Source organism: Aythya fuligula, chromosome 3 (assembly GCF_009819795.1).
Source record: "Aythya fuligula isolate bAytFul2 chromosome 3, bAytFul2.pri, whole genome shotgun sequence".
Lineage (NCBI taxonomy): Eukaryota > Metazoa > Chordata > Aves > Anseriformes > Anatidae > Aythya > Aythya fuligula.
In genome coordinates this window covers 82,912,579-82,937,433 of record NC_045561.1, presented here as the reverse complement: position 1 = coordinate 82,937,433, position 24,855 = coordinate 82,912,579, and the positions used below count along the sequence as shown (strand labels likewise).

At 35.4% G+C, this 24,855-nt stretch overlaps 1 protein-coding gene across 2 annotated transcripts in view; it reads left to right on the top strand.

Moving 5' to 3' along the window:
* AHI1 (Abelson helper integration site 1) overlaps nucleotides 1–24,855 on the top strand; it is a 92,883-nt gene that overhangs the window by 24,498 nt on the left and 43,530 nt on the right. For both annotated transcript variants that reach the window (XM_032185281.1, XM_032185282.1), the window contains exons 15-20: nucleotides 553–656; nucleotides 1,236–1,354; nucleotides 4,336–4,466; nucleotides 5,420–5,560; nucleotides 7,892–8,094; nucleotides 23,294–23,411. In XM_032185281.1, coding sequence (XP_032041172.1) covers nucleotides 553–656; nucleotides 1,236–1,354; nucleotides 4,336–4,466; nucleotides 5,420–5,560; nucleotides 7,892–8,094; nucleotides 23,294–23,411 — 816 coding nt within the window. The remainder of the gene's footprint in view (nucleotides 1–552; nucleotides 657–1,235; nucleotides 1,355–4,335; nucleotides 4,467–5,419; nucleotides 5,561–7,891; nucleotides 8,095–23,293; nucleotides 23,412–24,855) is intronic.

Sequence of the window (24,855 nt, the reverse complement as noted above, 5' to 3'; positions counted from 1 at the left end):
TTCATTTTTGGAGATATTCATGGGAGTAGGTACTAAGAAGAGGAAAGATGCATTTCTGTAAAAATAAATAAAATGTGCTTAAGAATAACTATTGGAATTTGTTCAAGGTGTTTCCAGAGAATGTATAGGTAAACAGTAGATGATCATGTAAAACTCATTAAGCTATAAATGTTCTTTTTTTGATGGCTCCCTGGAATATGAGTAGAAAATGAATACATTTAATAACATTTTCAGCATCCCTGCATCTGACTTATTTGCTAAATGCGTATTTGTGGTTTCAGCTTCCAGCATGCAAGTGTGAGCAGAACCACAGAATCCTTTAGGTTGGAAAAGACCTCTAAGATGATCTAGTTCAACCTTTAACATAGCACTGCCAAGTCCACCATTAAACTATGTCAATGTATTTGCACTGAGTAATCATAACAAAAGAGAGGGAAGCACTGGTGTTTGCCTGTTCACAACAACAATAGAAAAAGTTGTTGATTGTTCATAAATCCTTTTCTTTATTTGTTCTTTTGCATGGTATTCTTACTTGAAGCCTTTATTTCACAGGGCTCCACATGTTCTCAGGAGATAGTTCAGGACTGATAATAGTTTGGGATACATCTGTGAAAGGAAGTTCTCAACACCTATTTCAAAATTGGAGAATTAATAAGGTATACTGATTTCTTAAACTAGCATTGTAATATTTGTGAACTGTTCCAAATCTAGTCATTTGATTTGAATTCTTTTTTTTAATACGTTAACATTTGTTTAACTGGAAAGGTGTATTTTCTTTAAACAACTTGTTAACAACGAAACAACTGATAGAACATGCTATGTTTCATTGACTTAGCACTTCAGAATTACTTTGCATTTTTAATTTTATATGTATATAACATGAAAATGCTTGAAGTTTAATAATGTTATTAACAGATAGATGCTAATTTATTAAACTTATTCTCTAAAGGCAACAATAAAATTGACCACAGGTTTTACAAATCAACTTTGTTCATACTTCTGAGGTGTAGTGTTCTATCAGCATTTCTGTCATCAACTGTGTTTCAGAAGTTTAGAGTCACAATAGAATGTTTTTTTGGTTGTGAAAAGCTGATTGCCTGGGATACAGGGCCTTAATCTAGGAACAGACATTTTCAGTACTTGAACAGAGTGAAGAGAGCACGAAAAGAGTAATGCAAGAGAAAAATGAATAATAATGATTACAAACATGAGTTTTAAAACACCTTTTTCTGTAGGAGATAAAAGAAAATGATATTAGAGGAACTCCAATAAATCATTTGGAGGTGCATCCAAATGGAAGGCGTTTATTAATACATGCCAAAGACAGTACCCTGAGAGTTATGGATCTCAGAATGTAAGTAGATTTTGATATTAGTACATATTTCCCTTTGTTTTTAAAGCTTATTTAGGTAATAAGGTGCCATAAGCTACTAAATATATTATAGCTGTGAAGAAGAACAGATGTCCTAATAACTAAGGATAGCAATAATAGGGCTAGGAAATGGTTTCAAAACACTGTTGTGTTGCATACCTTTTATGTGATGTTGGGTAAGTCTTTTAGAACAGAGTATCTAAAAATGACTGGATTACTTGGGAACTGAAGGCAACATGAAAGAAACTACCCTAATCTCCTAAAGATTGCATTCACTTTTAAAAATGGAATCTAGGCCTGAGACTAACTTTAAAATTATAATATTCATATATTTGTGCCTTAGTTTTGCATTAGAAAGACTGTGGAAGAGTGTTTTTATGATAAAAATAGAATGGAGATCATAATCATGTGTACAGAATAATGTATATAATGGTTATATTGAGCAAGTGGTAAAATATTTTAACCCAATTTTTTATTTTCTTACTTTTACTAATTGTGAAAATAATGCTTTAATAATAAATGGCAGTAAATTTAATAAGTAATAATTTAATAAGTAAATAAGAATAAATTACAGTAGAAAACAAGGGGTTGATAGAATCACTCAAGTTGTGGTTGAATGCAACCTCTGGAGAGTGTTTTGTCCACCCCCTTCTAAGACTAGGTGAGAGTAGGTTGCTCAGAGCTTTGTCCAGCTGAATGTCTCCAAGGATGAAGACTCCACAACTTCTGTGAGAAATATTGTCTAGTGTTTGTTCACCCTCAAAGTAAAGGAAGCTTCTTCATAAGTTTAATTGGAATATCCTGTATTATGGTTGGTTCCCATTGCTTCTTATCCTTTAACTATGCAAAGCTGAGAAGAGTCTCACTCTCATCAGTTGCACACATTGATAAGATGCACCTGAACGTTCTCTTCTGGAAAGTCACATTACAAATGTGAATGCTCTTTGTAAATGATTCATCTCATCTTTAATTTCATGGGCTCCCTTTCAATGAAAGGAGCCAAAGGGTGACCCTCACCATGCAGAAAATCAAAGGTCTCTGGTGTTCTACATGAAATTACCTGAGGGAAGTACCCGCCCCACCTCCTGGAAATCTCACTCTTTAATAATATTGGATTGGCTGTTAGAGCTAGCTGAAGACTTTCCAATTTTAAAGTGTCTCTCTTTATTTGTAACTGTAAATGATAAACTATAATGACCATGCTAGAAGGCTAAATTATCCATGTAATGAAAGCATGAAATCAGTAGATTAACTGAGGTAACTTGTAGAGTTTATTTAAACTGGTGGTGATCTCCTATCAATACTATTCCAGAAAATTGTAGAGAGTTATAGTTTAAGAAAGAAAATTAGATGTGCATATTAAACCTCTTAGAAAGGGTTAACATGGTATGCAATTGCACAAATACTTTAAGTCAATTTATCAGTAGGATACAGCATCTCCCCCTGTCTCCCACACCTTTGGCCATGTATTCCTAGCATTTTCTCTGTATCAGCTCTATAGATCTTTGGATTCAGGCTAAGTCAGATCAGTGAACTGATCCGACTAAAATCAGCCTACAAAAAAACAAATGATTAATTTTAATTTTAATCAACTATCTGATCTAACTCATCCAATAGCTGCCAAAAAACTAGAGAAGTGAGGGAGAGCCTGGGAAAATAAGGGTGGAGAGGGTAGCAGCAGGACTGCCGCTTTGACCACAACCCAAAGTTACATTGGCTTAAGTCTATCAATAAACCACAGGGTCAGATACCCAGTAGTGATAATTTTACACGTCATCATTAACTGTTCATTCCCTGTATGAGAAAAGAGGGGGTGGAGGTCACAGATCAACACAATTCACTTTGACAAATAGTTGTTCTGAACTGTCCTCTTTCAACTTTTTTTTATCTTATTGGATAATGCTACTGTCCTGTCACTCAGGTATGTGATCAGGGTTTTGGTTCAGACCTTGGGGTTTCTTTCTTCTGCAGGTTAGTTTCATATTTTGCAGAGCTATTCTACATCTCAGAGAGATTGTCTTTCTGTTCACACACCAGAAGCTCTTGTTTGGGCGAATATGGTCTTGCACTGTGATCATTATAGCATACTTCTCCCCTTCTTGTCAAATAGAATTGTATCTCAGGTATATTTATCCAGAATATTGTTAAAAGTAATCCTGCCATCTGGTCATATTAATTGTATTACACTTTTCCCAGCATATGTCCATTGTCTCTGCAGTAAAAAGTTTTAAATATTAATGTCTTCATTCTTTGAGGGCTGTCATAGTCTACTCCCGTTCTTGCCTCAAAATCAGTATCACAGTATTTCTTGTATATTAGTCTCCACTTTGAACTTCCATACCTCTTTCCTAGCTGTACCTCATGTTTGAGATAACCTCTTACAAGCTGGGTTATGCTTCTTTAAATGCTTTTGCAAATTCTCTATTACGTGATGTTAGCGAACTATTTAACAGTAGTTAATTAGTAGGTCATTATAACTATGCTGACCAGCAGTGTCTTACTGAAAACAAATGGATACTTAAGTAGCAAAATGACATTAAAACTATTAATAGTAAAATAATTGATGTTTGAAATTTGTTGATTTTTCCTGCTGTTTCTGTAGCCAGTGAGACAGCCTGAAAAGTTTAAGGAGAGCTGCTGGATAAATGCAGGCTCTACTGGGATGTAATCAAACTCGGGAAGCACAATGAAAATATTGGCAGAGCTTGGAATAATAGTGCTAACTTCCCCATTTTCTTTGAATTCCAGAATCAAGAAAACTCAAATAGCTATAGCTATATTCATTCTCTAGATCTGAATATGTGCTTTCTGTGATGAAAGTCAAAGATATACTACTAAATTATCTATAATTTCAGGTTCATTAAAATATAGGGAAAATAAAAGGTAAACACTACACTCAGCAAGAAGTGGGTTTATTAATGTGGAAGTATCTGCTATGTTTACAAACTGTTCTTTATCTTCAGTTTGGCTACAAAGAAATACATAGGTGCCACAAATTACAGAGAAAAGATTCACAGCACCTTAACACCATGTGGCACGTTCCTTTTTTCTGGAAGTGAAGATGGGAAGGCATATGTCTGGAATCCAGAAACAGGTAATTTTATGGCTTTTAAGCCAGTTTGTCAAGATTTAAGCTTTATTGAAACACCCTTTTGGTATGAAATAAAACTTCAGTAAGATGAATCAATCTTGATTCAGTAAGATGAATCAATAAGGCTTCAATCTTGAAGCCTTAGCTCTACTTTTTAAATAGCTGTTACTGATTTTCAAGATCTAATCCTTTAAAGAAAATAACTAGGGAGAGGTTGCATTTGTGGTATTTAGCAGGAATGGAGCACCTTAAACTCAGCTGCAATTCCACAATATGCAGATGAATGTATTAAAACAAAATGCACAACAGTGTTTTAAGTCAACTTTTTTTCTGTGTGTCTGTGTGTTTTGGTCAACTTTCACTCCCACTGTCAATATTTAATAATTGAAATCCACCGCTAAGATAGCTATCTCTAGTGAAATGCAAGCACAAACAAATACTGTGGAACGCCGCCTTTCCAGAACTTGCTTATCAGAAAAACACAACTCAGCTAACCTGATGCATCCTCTGAGGTTTCCTGTAGCTACACAGCTGTAGCTGTTTTCCGATGTCTTGAATAATTTAAAAACTTAAAAAAAAAACAAAAAAAACAAAAAAACAAAACACTCTTATGCCAAGTAATATTTTTCAATGAGGAAAATGTCCGAATAATATTTACAGTGGCAGTCACTACGTTGCAGTAATACAGGCTTTAAACAACTCTGATATGCGAAGTACTTGCATATGCCATACTACAGTAATATATCATTTAAGTTGTTAAGCTGTGTTTAGCTTTTTAAGATGAGAACCTCTTTATCTTAATAGTGTAAAAATGAATTAGTTTATAGCTTCAGAATCATTGACTACTTCAGAAAGCTAAACAAAGACAGTGCTTTGGCACCTTACAAAATACTGCAGTTAGTCAACTGTATCAAATACGTTTCCATGGTACTGATAACCATATTTCACTTTTGCAGGAGATCAGGTGGCAATATATTCTGAACTCTCCTTCACATCTCCACTTCGTGATGTTGCCTTTCATCCACATGAACACATGGTGTCATTTTGTGCCTTTGGTCAAAACCAACCCATACTTGTATATATTTATGATTACAAAGGTACAGTACAAAATCTCTTCATACATATGCTTGTAAATGTTCTGTTTTTCAAAGTGATTTGCTAGTGTTTGTGCTTTTGAAGGAAAAAAAAACTGTATTTGGTGATAGTATGTCTCTATATCCTGGGAGATACTGAGAGGCTTCAGGGAGACGACATTGCAGCCTTCCAGTACCAAAAGGGGCCTACAAGAAAGCTGGAGAGGGACTCTGTCAGGGAGTGTAGTGAGAGGACAAAGAGTAATGGCTTTAAACTAAAAAAGGGTAGATTTAGGTTAGATACAAGGGAGAAATTCTACACTTGGAGGGTTCTGAGGTGCTGGAACAGATTGCCCAGAGAAGCTGTGGATGCCCCACCCGTGGAGGTGTTCAAGGCCAGGCTGGATGGGGTTTTGGGCATCCTGGTCTGGTGGGAGGTGTCCCTGCTAATGGCAGGAAGGCTGGAATTAGGTGGTCTTTAAGGTCCCTTCCAATCCAAACCATTCTATGAAAACATGACTGGACTTTACTCTGAACAGGGTGGTTGAACTTGGCAATAACTACAGGTCTTTGCTGCTTCAGTTTTAGATGTATTACTGTGTTGTTCTGCATGAGTCTGTCAGCACTTTATGGAACATAGGAAGCATCACGTAAATATTTAGAATCTTCATTTCAGAATCAGGGTGGATTATGAAGCCAGAAAATACCATCATTCCGAAAATTATTGAACAGCTTAAAAAAACTCTGTATTTTGTGTTATGTTAAAAAGTAATGTTGAAGAGCTCTACAGAAGTGAATTCATATAAGAGTGTATAGATTGTTTTATTAATGAGCGTTAAGTATCTGTGGCAGATATGTTTATTCTCCATGTTATCTGCATGTTAAAGAGAATTTGGTGAGAAATGCTAGCTTTGAATTTGTGATCTGCAAAACAAAATCCAGACTGTCTTTTGCAGTCTTCTCTGGTTTTGTGTTTTTGTGGTTAGCTTTAGCAGTGTCATTGTTTCAATTAAGCACATAGTTTCAGATGTCATGTTACATCTTGACAGTAGTTAATGTTAATGTGCATTATGCATTAATTTTTGCATATCTTTAACAGATTTTTGTTTGAATTATATTTGCAGTGAACATAGGTTTATAAAGCTAATCCTGTCTTTATACATTTACTTTTTAAATAGCATGTACTAATGAGATTACTCATATCAAATCTCACAGCTCAGGTTATTTGTCTATTGAACTGGTTGACTTTTACAGGAAAATAAAGTGGAATGACTTTACAATCAGTATTCAGTAGTAAACTTCAACCTAGTAAGATATCTGCATTCTAGAGAATGGAAAAATTGTCAGTTGAAAAAAAAAATTGACTGTTTAGTAGACAGTCTTTAAAAAGCTAATAAGGTAGTTTAATGTGTGTATATTTAGAGATCACGCTGATATCACACTGGTAGTTATTTGTATCATCTGACTGTTTAACTAAGTCACTGGTGACAGTAAGATTTTGCATAGATTGTGGCATTTTCTACTTGGTCTGTTAGTAACTTTTTGTTCCTTTTTTGGTTGAAAGCATACAGCTTGCTTTCAGAAGATAGTTTTGCTGCTTTAGTACTGAAAGAGTTAATCATATAGTAATACTAATTTTAGTCACTGACACAGTTTTTCAGACTCCAACAGTAGGTGTTTTACATGCACAAGAACTTTTATAAATATCCTGGACAGAAGTTGCATGAAGAATTCTGTTAACCTTTGTTGGCTTGAGAGCTCAGTATAAAAATGACAAAAGTCAAATGATGTGTTTAAATGAATGAGCATAACTTTTAATGAAAGTGTCCTGTTCTAGAAGAGTCTTTTACCTCTTAAGAATGACACCTATGCTCATATACGTGTCCATCAGCTTCTGAATTTTTCCTCAAGTATAATAAGCTCACTTGAACTAGTTTGAAAAAGCCTTGAGGAGATATACACAGTAAAATAGCTGACTTGAACTCATGGCAAGCTATATGCTTCCTAGCCTTTGAAAATCTTTCCTTTTCCCCCACACCTCCCCAATATTTCTTCATGGAGAACACCACTCTATCATTAATACCATAATAATACCATAATACCAGCTTAGTGTGAGAGGCTACCGAACACAAATAATAGAAGGGGAGCCATTGTGATCAGGAGGCTTCAGGGAAAAGTAGGGGACTGTGCGGAAAACTTCATTTCTCTTTGAGGTTTTCCTCATTGCACTATTTACAAAATATTACGGTGTTTCACTGAGGACATGGCTGGTAAAATGCTAGTGGTCGTTGAAATTTTTTCTCCTATGATAATGTAAAGCTTCACCTGATATGTTAATATTGGCTGTTTCTATAGTTGCACAACAGGAAGCTGAACTTGTAAAAGATCTCAGCTCATCACTTACCTCAGCTGCACCAAGAGGACCACAAATTTTTAGTAGTTTTTCTGAAAATCCTATGCAAAAAAGTTCAGTGATGTCTCCAGCAGATCATTTTGTCAGCGTTGCAAGAACATCAATGAGAATGCAAAAGCTGAAACAAAAACTTGATTCTGTTACGGTAAGTCAACTTTCATTACTTTCCAGGAATATATAGTTTCCTCAGGCAAAGTTCATATTCTGTGAATGGTGTATGTAACAAAACATACTTATGTAGTCTTTGAATCCCATCAGAAATGAATACATATCACTGATTCTAATGCATCTGTAAGTATCTCTTCGGAAGAGATTAATCGTGTAAAGCTTGGTTACTCTTGTTTATTAAGCATTGATGACAAGGAATGCTTTTTGTTAATGCCCATTGCCATTCATACAATTTACTCCCTGGATCAATATGATCATTATGGCTGAGCTTTAGAAAGGTTGTTAGAGGTGGTTGAAGTTGTTTATTCACCTCTACAATTGTATTTGGCAGAAGTGGCAGAAGTTTCATAGTGGGGGGCTGCAGGGCTGGCCTGTGTGACAGAAGGTGAACTACCCTGTGCTGAGCACAGACATTTCCAGCAAGCTCTGTAAAGGACAGTATCGATCCACTGAACACTGCAATTGGAAATAATCGGAAGAGCATATGGTACCTCTGCAAAAACATATTTAAGGAAGGGGGGTATGTCTGCAAGGTTCGGCAGACACCAGAGTGGATGGGAGGCAAAGGGAAGCACATGAGGAGGCACAATTGGAGATACAGGAGGGAGGGTTTGAGAAATGGAGGAGACATGGAACTATACAAGTGGAAATAAAGAGGGAAATGATGGAAAAGGCACAAAAGGAAACACAGGAGGAGATGTGTGAGGGGACACAAAGGAAAAGACAGAGGAGGTATGCCTCTGAAACAACTGCAACCCATGGAGGAATCCATGCTGGAGAAGATACAGCCCCTGAAGTGGGACTTCAGTCTGTGGAGGACTCACACTAAAGCAGATGAAAAAGAGTAAGAAACCAGAAGAGGCCAAAAGAAGGAACCACTGTGTGCTAATCCCAGTCTTCTGCACCACCCATCCCTTTACCAAAGGGACTATGTATAATGCAGTAGCAAAAGCAAAGGGACTAGAGACTTGGAAGGGGAAAGGAGAGGTGTTCGGAGTAAAGTTGAGGCAGTCAAAGAGGGAGGAAAGGTATTTCTGAGTTTTTTGACTGTTTGTCTTGCTTATTTCTCAGTATTTGAATCAGTAATTATTGCCAATCACAAAAGGTTTTTAAGTTAAGTAAAGACTTGAGACTATTTTGCTTGTGACAAGAATGCAGAATATTCCAGAACTGTGCAGTTATGATTGCTGTTCACAGTGACATGATCTGCGTTTGGTTTTGCATGTTTTTCATTTTAAGTATTTTTTGAGTGCATATTGATTTTATGTAGCTTTCAGCTTTGTCTTCATTAATTAGTGAAGCACAAAAGATGCAGATGATTAGATGAAAGTACTTATTGCTGGGGATACTGTAGCTACCCTCTGCAAGTTTTAGGGGTTTTGATTTGGTTTAGGTTTAGTCTGATTCCCTACATTCCCGTTATGCCTGTACTTTGAAACTACCTGAAGAAAAGCTATCCCACAGCCTTCTGCCTTCTGGACTGTGAGCTTCTAGTGGACCCCTTTATAATATACCATACTATAGCTTGCATGGGTAATCGTAGAATCTTAGAATGGCTTGGGTTGGAAGGGACCTCAGATCATGTAGTTGCAACCCCCCTGCCATAGGCAGGGATGCCACCGACTAGATCAGATTGGCCAAGGCCCCATCCAGCCTCGCCTTGAACACCTCCAGGGATGGGGCATCCACCATTTCTCTGGGCAATCTGTTCCAGTGCCTCACCACTCTCTGAGTGAAATGGTAGCATGTTGCTGCTGCCTGTACCATTATGTATGGCTCACATAAGAAAGGAAGCCTTTTTGTTTGTTTGTTTGTTTCTTCTCATTATGTACCTCCTCATCTACAAGTGAGCCCTGGTGCCTTGAAGTTGATTATGGGCCAAAGAGATGCATATAGTATGGAGGGAATGGAGCATGTAGCCTTGAATCTGGGACAATTTTTTTTAAGGAAGATGTTCTAGGAGAAATTATTCTTTCCCTTCTGGATGTCTTTTTGTCTACAGAAGAAGACTGAGATAATAAATATTTTATTATAGGAAAAAAAATAGCATATAGCATCTCCCACAGTGATGTGTCTCTTATCACTGTCCCACAGTGTCTCTTATCTGACACTGTTCACCATATGTGCTGTAGACTCATCCCATGCTGACAGATGTACCAGAGCGTCCTTTTCTTTCTTCCCTGTGGGGTACGTTGCCCACAACTAATATCCTCTGTATTGATCCACTGAAACAAGCAATAAAAGGAACTCTGTACCTCGCGTTCTTCCTGTAAGACCTTTCCTCCCCAAAGCCAAACTGACTGTGATGCTCTGTAGGCTCTCAGTGGAGAAAGGTTCAAGACTGAAGGGTTAGGAGTGTGCAGTCAGCATTCACCGATAGTGGCTGATGGCAGGCAGGGAAGCCTGTAGCTTCTGCAGTGTTTTATGCTCGATAGAATGCAGAGGTGGGGAGATCACCACTATGACAAACAGCTTCAGCCTTTTAATGCTGAAGTCTCAAATAAGTAGGCATCACTCCAACCAGTACTTGCCAGCACTAGTGTTCTTGGGACTCTGAATACAATCTCAACTTGTTTTACATGGTGCTGTTGCCATATAATTGGTCTTTGCAGTATTATTGAAGTCATTAATAGCGCTTGTGGTCAAACCAAAGAAGTTCAGTACCTCTTTGCAGACCAGGGACCAATTCTGTGGTTCCACCTGAAGTTTTGTAAGCTCACCTCTTCCCTGTAAGAGGGCAGTATGCTTACTTTAGTTGAAATCATGAGTACTGTCACAGGGAGTTGTTCGTAAGGGTTGCAGCTGCAAGCATGCAGACGAGAAGTCTGTGAATGCTGATGTGCCCTTACAGGGGTCTTTTTAAGTCATAAGAACAGGATCTTTACAGCAACACAGAACCTTTGTAGTGAGGACACAGCTGTTGTGCTGCCACAAACAGCTAGCTGTCTGCCTAAATCTTCAAAAGAAAGCCTTCATCTTTTGAACTTCATGCAACACTGATCATTGATCCCCTTATATACAGTGACAGTCATGACATCAGCAGTTTCCCAATACCACTGCCATAAAATTGTCCTGCTGCCAGAGGAGCTCTAGCTGCTCAGCATGATTTGTTGAGTAGTGTTGTTTCCTGCTGGTCTTGGGTAGCATGACACTGGGTGACTGAAGAAATATGTTGCCACTAGGTGGAACAGCAGTTAGGAAAGAGTAGTACAAGAAGGAATAGCCTTAGCATAGGGGAAGTCAACAGGATATAGGACTTGTAAAGAGGAAAAAGGGATAATAAGCAAGACAAATCCTGTTCCTGCAGACCAGAACCACACTACAATGTGGAGCAGTGCACAGTAGGTGAGAGCGACTCTGGGAGACACTCAGGTGTGCTATGTCTTCAAGTTAAAAATACTTATGTGGACGCAGCCTTAGTTTCACATTCCTAGAAAGGGTAATGCCTTGCGGCTATGCACGTGAATTAAAGGACAGCCCAGTTCTGCTATAGGTGGGAACATTTTGTATGACTTTTGAGTGAATCACAGTTGATGCTTCTGCCCTGCCTTGCAAGCACAAAATAGATGTAACATCTTTCTTTTTCAGTGAAATTTCATGAAAGGTTTGCTATGTCATTGCAGTAGATGGCTTTACAGTTTCTAGTAATTGATCTTCCACTTACAGTTTAGTTAAAGTAGTCCACTCTGCACAACTTGGAGTAGTTAAGCAAGAATAATGAAATGGCTGTTGCTTTTCAAGAGCTGCACAGCTACTGTGGTGGTATCTTTAGACAGTGGTGCAACAGCACCACTCAGATTATGAAACTGGTGTAAGAAACAAGGTAAACCACGTAGTTCCTTTGAGTAGCACAATACATGAAGCATGGTTTCCTATGATTTTCATTTGTCTCTTTCCTGTGTGGATTTTATATCGTTTGATAATGTATGGTTTTGCCAACCTTTCTGTTAATGTACAGACTTATTTGGGGTTTTGTTTTCTGGTCTACCTTTAATCAAACTTTAAGGACGTAGTATTTCCGAGACCTCTATTCCTCTGTTCAGTTTGACTAAAATTTGATTGGAGGAGGTTTAAAATTTGCAGGGAATTAAGAAGCTGATGGACTGATTATCAATCTAGGTAGATAAGCCTATTTTTTATTAGGAAAGCTGGGATGAATGTTGACTGTGAAGTAATTGCAGACCTATATACATGTGTGTGTGTATATATATAGCCATCAATGTTACTTACTTCAGAATCAATTTTACTAAGCATTGCAAGTATAGTTTTTCGCCTTAACCTGTTGATAAGTTATGTGTTTGACATGCTTTCTTATTATTACTTGTCTGTGAAGACACTAGCAGCTTGCATCACAAATACTATTTCAAAATATGTTTGCTGTTCTTTATGAAATAGTTTCATCTTTCATTTTTTCCAATTAAAGCATCTAATTTTAAAAATAAGTTATTTTAAAATATATATATAAAATAATAGTTCCAGATAGAAGTTTTAATTTCTCTTGACTTATTTCAATTTAGTAGTTATCATTCATTTAACTTTGCCGTATTATATATTTCTATCTGAAATAATGCTTATTAACCCATGAGCAGCAGTTTTACATAGTTTTATGGGCTTGTGTTCTACATGACGTGATAACATCCATGACTAACTGGCAGAATTTACATAAATCCTGGTAATATGTTAACATTAAAACTTAAATCCAGATTGCAAATTAGTTGATACTTTATAGCTTTGGATGTATATACATATACACATGTGCAGCTCTCTTTCTCACGTGAAAAATGATGCTTGCATAAAAGTAAATGTAGGTTTTTCTGGAGCCTTTGCTAAAGTGTGTACTCCCACCAATGCTTTGCTAAGGTGTTAGTCAGAGTAAGCCTAATAAAAGCTTCATCTCAGCTGATTACATGAGAAAATATGTCCAAGTGCCTGGGTACAAGATGGTCGGTCTGCCGAAAATGGAGATGGGAGTCTATTAAGCCATACGTATGGTGGCAGAGTGCTGTATGATGGGGTTGGAATGTGAAAATCCAAATGCGAATGCAGATGTTATCTTGTATGTATTTGTCTGATGCTATGTAGGACTGGAAACTATGCAAACTTTGTACTGTTCTATAGGTCATGTTTGCACACCAGTGCCTTGTCACATATAGGGAGTACCATGTTGGAAAAAGCATGTTAGTGGCATGCCTTGTTGGCAGCATACCTGACCTGAGATCAGGCTTGGGGTCATGCTTTATGAGACACAGTTGGAGATTCCAGACAACAGATGTGTCAGCCCAGAGATTTCTGGGTGACACCTGCAAGTACGTAACAGCAGTAACTGATGGACATAAAATTAATTTGTAAATGCAGAGTTTAGAGGTCTGCAACTTAGCTGTATGACTGGGAGATGTAATATGAATATGTGAAAATTCAGTTTAAGCTAGACAGAAATTGAAAAAATTCTGATCCTGTATGAGTTGTGTTTTTGGTATTGTGATAAGTACCTCCTTTCTAGTCCCTATAGATCAATGTTTTTGGTTGTTTTTCTTCTTCGGTACCTAAACGTGAACCTTGATGAATGATAGAAGTTTCTTTCCTTCTCCTCTACACCATTACCATCCTTGTTAGCCCAGAAAACATGTCATTACAACCAAGAGTTGTATATTGGACTACAAGGATTTAGGAATTCACAAAAGCTAGATTGTTTTGCTACAACATTAAAGCATGTGTGATAAAAATATTTCTGTATCCATTTCAATTGGACATGTAAGTATGAATTTCTTTATAAATCCAGAATGCGGAGCTGGCTTCTTTTCCTCACAAGGAAATTGCAGTGTAGTGAATCTTGGCAGCAATTATCTGTGCCTTAGGGAACTAATGCTAATGTATGTCTCTATTCACAGAAGTTTTTGGTAGGAAAACACTTAATCCATCTCTAGTCATTAAAAGAACTCAAATGCATTTATTTCAGTGTTACTACGTACGTCCTTAAAATTTCACTTCCATCTAGCAATCAAAATACCTGTTTATAACTTTGCAAAGCAACAGGGTAATACATGTTAAGTAGATATGGAAAGAAGGACTTCTTTTAAAGGTATAATATCCTAGCTGTGAAATTGTGATTTTTTTTTTTAATGTCAGAACTTTTCATGCTATAACTTGAAAGAGAAAAAAACTTAAGGACAGCATCTATTTATGCTCTGCAGATTGCTAGAATCAATTCTATATTGGCTGCCTTCTCTTTTAATATGTGAATAATTCTAAATTAATTAAAAACGCTTGGCTTTTTCCAGTCATCTTCATGGCATATTCCTGAAACAAAACAAAAAAAAATATTAAAAGGTTATTGAAGAGATTACCAAAATTCTGTTACTCAGAGGGTTTTCAGTATAATGTTACATGAGTAGAATGTAGAAGAATTCTTCCTTATACACAGAACTACCTACAAATGTTGTTTTTTTTTTTTTTTTTGTTCCTTGAGTGTATTACTACACCAGAATTCATTAAGAGAGTAGGTACTGGGAGAGCATCCAGAAGCTTTCTACGTCAGATTGCACTGAATGTAGTGCACGTTGATCATTAAGCTGTATGACTACATTGTCATATATGATGCTTTAATACAGTATATGTCAAATCCTATGATATGTAGTTCTCTGTGATGGTTTCCTTTTAGAATTTAGTTGAAACGCAAAACAAAACTCATCTATAGAATTTAAAGCCACTGCTTTTCAGAAAAGATATATAGACTTCGTAGTAAATACACAAACACGACACTGATGCCATCTAAGCCATCAGGTATAAGAAGGTGGAAACTTGTCATCTTGTCTGCAACAAAGACCTAGAGCCAGATGCTGAAATGGTGTCTCTTTTTATGCTGCTGTTGTCAGAATCTGCCTTCCAGGTTGTCCTGTATTTGAAAGATTCCAAGATACCATGCCTGACTTCTGGGTTTTAGCGTAGGTCAGGAAGAGAAGTACTCTTACAGTAACTTAGCTTCTACCTGAAGATGGAAAACCAGAAGGTTGCAATACAGTAAGTAATGAGGATTCATTTTAAAATATTGCCAGTTATTTGAATGTATTTGGCCGAGTACAGGCAGATGCCATAATGGCTGTGCTGGTTGAAATAGTTTTTTTTTTAATTGATCTTGCCTGCACTACGACATTTTTTCTACAAGTTGTCAGAGGAACTACTGACATTCTGTAATCTTATATATCATATGTATAAGAAATAGGCAGTATTTTTAAAACCTCTTTTTTACTCTCAGTAAGTTCATATAATTATTTTAAGTTTCTCCCAAACAGAACTTGTAAATGGATAAGAAGCCATTTTTTCCCCCTGTTGTGCATCCTATGCTTGGAAAAAAAATAGTTTTCTTTCTTATTAGAAGCAAAACCATGGCTGAATAGTAGGTTATTTTATTTTTTTTATTTTTTACGGGAAGCCTTCAAAATTTAAAGATCAATCCAATTCCAAAATGAATATGGAGAGGAGTTTTTTTTTTTGTTGTTTTTACTTAAGAAATCTTCAGTGAGCCAATGTATTGTATACTTAAATTTGTTCTGGATACCCCTGCTGTAAAAGAATATAGAAAAATTACCAGAAGCTCAAGCATGAGTAAAACAACTGCTAAGAGATATGGAAGAGTTTGCATGGAATGACTAAACTGACTAGAGCTTCCCTCAGTTTTGCTAGGGTATCAGGTGGAGATGAGTGAGAGGGAAGTTGTGATAGAAATACATAAAATCATGAATAATGTGTATGTGTGTGTGTGTGAATATAAAAATGTGAGTTATACTGTTAAATGTGTGGCATTATCATGTTATTTGCCAGTGGGTTGTGTGGTAATTCTCCAGAACAGTTACTAATGTTTTTTTCATCAGATTAGTAAATAATTTTAAAAATCCACAGAAGTTGGATTTTAAAAATGTTTACCAAGGTTACTGTTCTCAAAATTACTTTTATAGCTAACTCAAGTCACATCGATGTGGCCTGCTGCATGATAGTAGGTTTGGGTTACAGTTGTTTAATTATCATATTAATGGAAAACATGATGCTGTAACGTAGGCAGAGACAATCATTTTTCTGACGACCTGTATAATACGCTCCATTAGAATAAGCTCTCTTAAATGAAATAGGAGATTCTGAAGACTACTGTATTCTTTTTTCTTTATATTTCTCTTACCCCCTCCCCCAATATTCCTTTTCAGAAGCTAAGAAATGTTTTTTCTTGTTCTAGTTTTCTTGTTCTAGGAAATTGTTGCAGTTATTACTTTAAATTTGTGCTCCAAGCTGCACACTTATAAGGATGTGCTTTATTAAGGCATGGTGAAACCATTTTTGGGGTCTGAAATCCTATAACCTTATGCATTTTAGTTAGTGGATACAAACTTTTTTTTTCCTCATTAGTCAAGCAGATATTGTTGAATAGTTGTGATAGCAAAGCAAACATTAGTATGAAATGACTCAGGTATTATTAGAGGATTTATATAGGTAAATACTTAATAGCAAATGATTATTTTGCTGTAATTTACCTTCATATATCTTAATATTTTATTATAAAATATGGTTTTGGAAATTGTTGTGAAACATTTTTTATGCTAATTCATTCAATTTGTCGGTTTTAATTCTAAGACAGTTGGACACAATTATAAATTGCTTTTAGACTATGTTGCTTGTGTTAGGAGAAGTTGAACAAAACTTTTTTTCCCCTAGCTTTCTTCTGTGAAAATGCCAGAAAAAGCAGGCCAGATCCTTAAAATCTGTATTATTTCCTTATGTTAGAATATTCTTTTCTTAGAAACGTTTTTTTCTACACATTCTTCTTTTTTTCAGTAAATATGAAATGAAATTTAAAATAATGCAGGCAGATTATGTGAAAGAAAGGAAGCTATTGACTGTATTTTGTAAATAAAGGAAATTTGGCATGTGATGAGTAGTTACAGACACCCTGTCTTCATACTACTTTGTATGGATTTACCAGTTACTCTACTTATTTACAGCTACTCTGCAGTAATTGCTACTTAAGTTGCTACTTTCCACACTTGTGCAGTAAATAAAAGAAAATTGGTAAAAGCAAGATATTTTATCTTCAAATAGACGTCATTCTCTGGGTAGCTACCTTAGAAATGAGTAATTCTCATTAAATAGGCATTCCAGCTTGTCTTTGTGCAGTGTGAGCTTCCTCCAAAGTCAGATCTCCAGTAAGATCTGGTACCAGAATTGTGAAGTCTTCCCGAGTTCCCTGAATACCTAAGTTAGTTATATTGAGGGCTTTTTCCTCTCTCTAAGCTTTTATTTAGCATTAACAATATGTTTATATCTTTTTACGTGGATTTTACTGACTGGTCCTTTAATTTTATTTCCAGTTTTGTCACCTTAGTTTTCTTGCCATGAATGTTTGTACAGTATTAAAGAAAAGTTAGTCACTGTTTGTTTTCTCCTTGCTGAACAAAGTAAATGGGGGTATCTGAGCAGTGTTATGTATATTCAAATCATATTTAGAGCAAAGAAAGCTGGGCTCGCTCATACTGGTAAAAGAGAAAAGATTATATCTGCTCATGCCAGCTGGCTTATTGTCACCAAGGTGTGCAGAAAGCAATTCTTGTTAACAAGGATATTTTATGCAAGAAAGTACCATAAAGATGGTACTTTATGTATTAAGTGATATATAATTAAGTGATTTAATTCACTTAATTGTTGTCCATTTTTTTATTAGTGTATTTTTTGGGTGGAGATAATTTCTTGAAACTTGTTAGGTGAGAAAGAACACTACTTGTGGCCCAGATACTGAGATATTGTAAATCAACAGTAAAAAAAAAAAAAAAAAAAAAAAAAGTTATAGATGAATAAGCCTCAAAGGATTTTTAATGAAGTTTCACAAATTCCTTTTATATTCGCTTAGTTGGAGTAAGCAATTTGCTTCTCATTCAAACAAAATAGTTTAAAATAACTATAAATTTGCATTCAAAAGTGCTGCTTTAATATGAGGAAATCTGTCAGGTTGCTTTTTTTTTTTTTTGCTTTCTCTCATTATAGTTACATTACAATCTCTGGAACAAGCAAATGAGGGCTTGTCAATTTAAGAAATTAGATTACATTTTTTGTTTAAAATACATAGCTTTAGAAGTGAAATTCAAGCTGGCTTATAGGAAGTTACTTTTTTGTTATTTAGAATAATAGGAATGATAATGATGTTTTCACAGAAAATACACCTTTTGAACATCATGGAAAAACAAATCAGAAAATTCTACCTAAAATGGATTTTATACATGCTTGGGAAAGCCTATAGTATATTCAGATGCTTGAGTTGAGGTGAATAAAGGGGGAGGGGGCTTACAGATGTCTGAGTATTTACACGATTACCTGAAACTGCATGCTGTATTTACAGTTATGTCCTAATGTGTTTTTATCACCAGATGCAGAGGAATAGGTTTCTGTATTTATTTGAGCAGCTGTGAGTCAAGAGTTCCTGCTGTCTATTTTTCTTAAAAGGAAGAGAAGTAAAATTGTAACTCAATCTTGAGGTGTGTTTTGAATGGGACACAAGTTAAATCCATCTCCATTTCCAAGAAAATTATACTTTTTTTTTTTTTCCTGTAACTGGTAAAGAGAAGTCATGTTTTGTTTTGTTTTGTTTTGTTTTGTTTTCCTGGTCATACCATCTTTGATATCAAGATTCAAAACCAACCTTGGAAGAGTCCACAGTTTACATATAGCTTTTATTAAGTTAACGAACCTAGCTTACACTGCTATCGCTGATGACATTAGCCAATTCTGTTAGCTTGTATATCCAGGCATGTTCTCATGCCGAAATGCCAGTTTTGTCCAGTCCAGGAAAGGTCATAATCTCAGTGCTTCACAATTGAGAAAGTCTATGTAGTGTAACCTACATTTAACTGTTTTGTGCTTTGTACAAAGAATTTCATTTCCTTTCTGGCTTAAACAATAGCCTAGTACTTTAAATGTGTAATTCTTAACAATAAAAAAAAAAAATCTTAAAATTAAAAATATATATTTTTGTGGTAAGCCTGTAATTGAAATGCAGGAACTCTGGCAGAAATGAGAAACTGAAATTAAATATATATAATTACTGTATGCTGAGGTATGTCAGCTGTAGGCAATGACTGTATCTACACTGTACAATGGCTATCTCTAAACTGTATGATTGAGCACCTTCTAGCTTCAGTTTCCACATGCATGCCCTAATCATTTCTGGGCTTCCATGTGGAAAAACCATAATGCACAGAAATCACAGGGGAACTATGTTATAATCTAGATGAGTTCCTGATCGGAATAATCAGAGTAGGAAGACTGCAGGGAACATCAGGGGAACAAACTTACTTCTGACAAAGCCAGTGTGTTTCAATTTTATCTATGTGTAAGAGGATGATAACTTACGTTTTTGGTATTTGACATTTAGACTAGAAGTTACTTATGAGCAGAATATATTTGTCTGGATGATTGCAGTATGCCTGCCACACCAAAATTCCAGCCTTTGCTGGACACCTTCTAAAACTATTGTGATAGAAATAAATACATTTTTACCTAGATATAAACTTGATTCACACTAACATTGCAAATTTAAAAGTTGTATTATACTATTTAAACATTATCACTTATGTATTTTTCTCTGTGCTAGAAGAATAGAATTTGTTTTGGTTTTGTATCAGATTCAGATGTTAACTCTTATTTAAACCACAATCTTAAGGAATTTAACATTTTTTAAATTGTCTTTAAAAACAGTGTCCTAGAGGCCTGAAGTTTCAAAAGGGAAGACTAAAACTAAAAGAGTAAGAGGCAGTATAGAGCTGGACAGCTTGATTTGACTTGCAAGTACATATGGAAATGCTGATTATATTGGTTGCAAAGGTCATAAAATTCCATTCTCAGGAAAAAAAAAAAGAAAAAGAAATGGCAGTTGTCAGCCTGTCAAGTCTTGCAGTCTTCTGTTTTTTGTCTCATGCAGTTCACTTTTAATGTGAAAACTAGTTCCACTGAAAATGTATATTTGCATAATTTGCATAGAGCTGCCCTAACAAAAAAGAAAATGCAAATCATGTTTGTTTAAACTTGGCAAAAAATATGTAGGTATATTTTTATTGCTACAAAAACTACATGAATGTTATAACTTAGTTTTACTCAATTCAGGATAGTAAACTGTGTCTTTGATAAAGCTGTGGTTTTTGCATGAAGCAAGCGAAGCCTGTTGTGAAAAATAACTAGATTGATGGTTGGTTATCTTAGCCAACTTTGCTCGTTGTTGTAAAGGTATTTAGCAATGCCTTCCCACAGCATGCATTTCAAAAAAAAAAAAAAAAAAAAAAAAAAAAAAAGATTGCTTCACTCTATTCTGTAGGTAGCCTGATGTCTGTTGTAGGAAAATTAATTACTCTTAATAGAACACTAAACTTTACCTGGAAACAATTCTGTTGAATCATTAGTCCTCATATCTGAATAGTTCCTTCCTCTCCTATAGTGGTGGTGGTGTGTTGTTTTTGCTGTCCTCCCCTTGGGCCTTTTAAGAGATTTAAGTAGTACTTGGGAACTAGTGGCACAAAGGTCATAAAACTGATGCTACATTTACTTCAGATGGGCAGACTTGTATAGCCCACTTGCACTGAGCTTCCCTGCTCTTAAGGGAAGGAATGAATGGCAGGCTTGGCAGACTTCTTAAATTTATCACTGTCTTTTAAATCTCTCTTTTATAAAAGCATGGGGGTTGTGGGTTTGTTGTTTTTATTTTGTTTTTATCTTGCTTTTAAGGACTTGGAGAGGAAGAGTTGTAAGATAGAACTGACTTTGCATTTTTAAATGCCTGATTTTCTTAAATCTTCAGGAGCACATTCACTTCTAATGTATGTGTCTAGTGCATTTGATTTCAAAGCATGCTATGTGGCATGTTTAATGAAAGTATTTGGGTAACAGCAGGAAAATAAGTGAATTAAATACTGTACAGGAATATTTACAAACTCTGTAAACATTTCTCTCATCATTTCATTCAAGCGTCGTGATTTAAAAAAAAAAGTTTCTTCTGCTGTTTTGCTCTCCCCCTTTCCCCCAAAAATGAGCCAGAGAAGTGTCTGTAAGAGGTAGTTTTGAATAGTTTGCTCTACTGTGTTTAGTTAGATTTCCAAAGAGTGATACATTCAAACCTGTCTTTATTCCCTAGTAGGGTTGGAATCCAGTTGCTTGCTGTCAAATTTGAAAGATGATTCCAAAACGTTTCATGAGCATACCTGACTGCAGAACATGCATTTGTTTCATTGGTTGTGAGGAAGAAGCCACTAATGTGCACCCAGCACAAAATACATGCAGAGGAGGGATCTAATTGCAGTCTTCCTGCAGAAGGGCTCCCGTTAGAGTGAACAGTCAATAAAAGGAGATGAAGCACCAGGAAACTGGGCTCAACATGTTTGCGTAACAAGATTACCTTTCCATGTTTGAATAAACACATAAGTTAATGACTTTCTGTATTTGTGTGTATCACAGAAAACTTTATATTAATGAAACTTAGCTGCTTCCATATGTAAATGTACCAAAAGCAGATTGATTGTGTTGTTCACAAAACCAAGCCTTGCCAACATGCTTGCATTTCACAAGTGGGTATTTATTAACATTCAGTCAAATTCAAAAATTCAAAGCACTAAAATCTAGATGCTTTACAGCTTTTTATATCATGTTCCCTGGCTGATCTGATTTTGTCTTGCTTTTCTTTCTGTTCAGTTTTGGAATATGGTCATAACAATCACAATTAGTTGCTAAGAGAGTACTCCACTAGTAAAAAGGCAGTTTTTTAACATATTCTTCTTTCAGTAGATGAGTTTACAGTAAGATGAAGGTCTAGTGGAGTAATAAAGAGATGATAGCAGATGTCCTCCATACCCCAGTCAGGTTACTCAATGCGCATTTTTAGTTCTGTATTGCCTTCATCCCAGGACATCAGCCAATGCCCAAATACTCTGCTTTAATAAAACCTGTTAAATAAATAAATATTTAATAAAAGATTTAATAAATATTTAATATTTACTATACGACAAAAATAGTATTTATATAAATTATGAGTTCTGGGAATAAACCTCTCTTTGTTTTAGCTGCCTTTGTTTCTTTAAATAAAATAAGCCAGTAAATTGAACACTTGAAAAATGTCATTGTTATGTTTTGGCCCCTGAGTGAAGTTTAAGGGTCTGATTGAACTTCGCTGAAGTGCAAGGAAGTGAGAGGAGGCTTTTAGTTAGAATAAGTGACTATGCACATTGTTCTGCATTGTGTAAGAGGCTTGATTTGAATGGGTTAAAAAGTGTTTTATGTAAATAGCTCTCTCAAAAAAAATAGCATTCATATCTACTTTGAAGAAATTTACCAGTCTTTTATTTAAGGTCTATTTTCCCTCCCTTTTGGCCATTTTACCAAAAGCAGACAATGAAAGCAGTTAACAAATAATAAAATGTTCAATTTGATTATGTGAGAAACTCAGAATTTCATATTTTTTATATAGGCTCTTTGGGATAAGATATCAAGAGTAAAGTTTGGGAAACATTTACGCTTTGTACTAGAAGCATGTATGCCAAGAAACTCCACAGCAAATCAAATTTTAACTACATTATCTTTGTTATTATGGAAATTATGACTGCAGGTATTTTTTTGTATAGCTTACATAAAGGAAGTGCCTGGTGTTTTGCACTAAGTGTACTGTATTGGCTTGCAGAAATAGGTTTGAAGTTAGGACTGGTTTAAGATTTTTATTTTTTATTTCTCTCAGACTAATATTGAGTAATCTCTTCTTAGATTTAGCATGGTTTGACTACTCAAAAATGGGAAGTTATTTTATATATCGCAGTTCACAACCATATATAAATGACATCTTATTTTTATATACTAAGATGCAACAAGATGCTAATTCAAGCAGTTCTTTACACTTCTCACTGCTTGAGAGTTTGTGCCCATATAAAAACATGCAGTTCAGTTTGTAGCTCAGTCACCAATTCTTCCACAACTCTCTCTACAAATGTTAAGAAGAAAAACAACAAAAAACTGTCCATCTAAATTGATATTTTCCATCCACTTGTCTTAATTTTTTCCTAAAATTTAATAGTTATTTGAAATAAGTAATTATTTCTGTCTTAGCTGTTGCATCAGCAAGTAACCCAGGAAATTACACTTCATTTTCTGATTTGTCTTTCCTATTACAGGCAAGCTCAAATCTCTTGCTTCCTGCGCCATCATCACTGTCACCACACTCCAAGCTAAGACTGACAAGCACACTGAGCACTCCACTGAATCCTCTGTATGCTTTCACAGCTAAAAGCGGTATGTTTTTCTTTATTTGATCACTCTCTCTAGTGAATGAGTAATAACTTCTGCTAGGATTTTTCTTCTGTCTGGATAAACTTTGCTTTGTAGCTCTTTCAGGGCGTGGCCAGGTTATGTGATATTGTTTATTATAAAGTGCAGTGTGATACTGTCCCATACTTATACTTGTTCCTTCATAATGTTCATTTTCTTTTATATGTACACTTATTAGTGCTGTAAGTTCCCAGAACAGTGTGTGATTGCCAGTTTTTCTTAATTTAACATTTTGTTTTGAAGTATCTTGAACACAGACACTGCAAAGCACTGAAATCATGTTTTAAAAAAGCGTGTGTATTAATAGAGGAAAACAATAATAAGAAAAGCATTTAAGCATTTTACCTAGGAGCAGTAGTGCTCAGTAGTCTGTTTACAGTAGTATTTAACTTATATTTAATTTTTCCTAAAACATTGTGTTCAAAGATTTTGAGAAAAAGGGTAAGCAATCAACCTCCACATTTTTGTGCTATGTAATTACTTTGATAATATCTTGTTGCATTGCTAATCATAATCATTGCTAATCATTTTGTTTAACAACAAAATAGATAATTCCATATGCTTTTTTCTTTTTTTGGGAACCTATGAAGACAGGAAATTGTAACCTTAGTTTCCAAGTGTTTATTTTTTGTTTTGTATCCTTCAGAAAAGTAAAAAGAATTCTAGGGGAAGAAGGGAATACATAGTGAACTAGAAACAGGTAATAGAGATTTAAAATGTTGATAGTACAGAAAGGGATAGTCTCTAATTATATAGAATTATCTCATAATGGAACATGATTTTTATTGGTAAATCATGTTATGATTACTTTTTGTATTTTTTTTTAAGAATGAGTCCTTAGCATGGACCACTAGTTTCACAATCATTCTCAGCCACAGCACAAATGGTCAGCTACCAATGAACTTGTGCGTTTCCATTTTTCTACCATTTTTCATTTTTTAAGAAAAAATCTGTAACAAGCATCATAAGCATCTGCTGTGAAATAGATATTATTGTTTCCAGCATATGAAAATGTTATAGAAAGAGAATACGTATTCTATTTTCTACATATTTTGAATAGGATAGATAGAATAAGTGGTTAAAATAAGTGGACTAGCCACTTGAAGGACATTAACATTATACCCATTTGACAACTTAGTGTGTAATATTGCTCAAGCCAGTGTCTTGAAGCTTGCAGAAGCACAGATAAATGTGTTGATGGCAACTTCTTAAATAGCATGATGAAACGTAGATATGTGCTCTAGATGTTTATGCACGCTTCCAGAATAGTTGTTTCCAAAACTGATCAATACTTTAACACAATCCTCAGTTATAGGGTATTAATTATGGAAGAGAAGTATGGTGAAAAGAGGTAAATTTTAATGGCCTTTCACCAGTCAGTGAAAGCAGTGAAAAAATGAAGACTCCT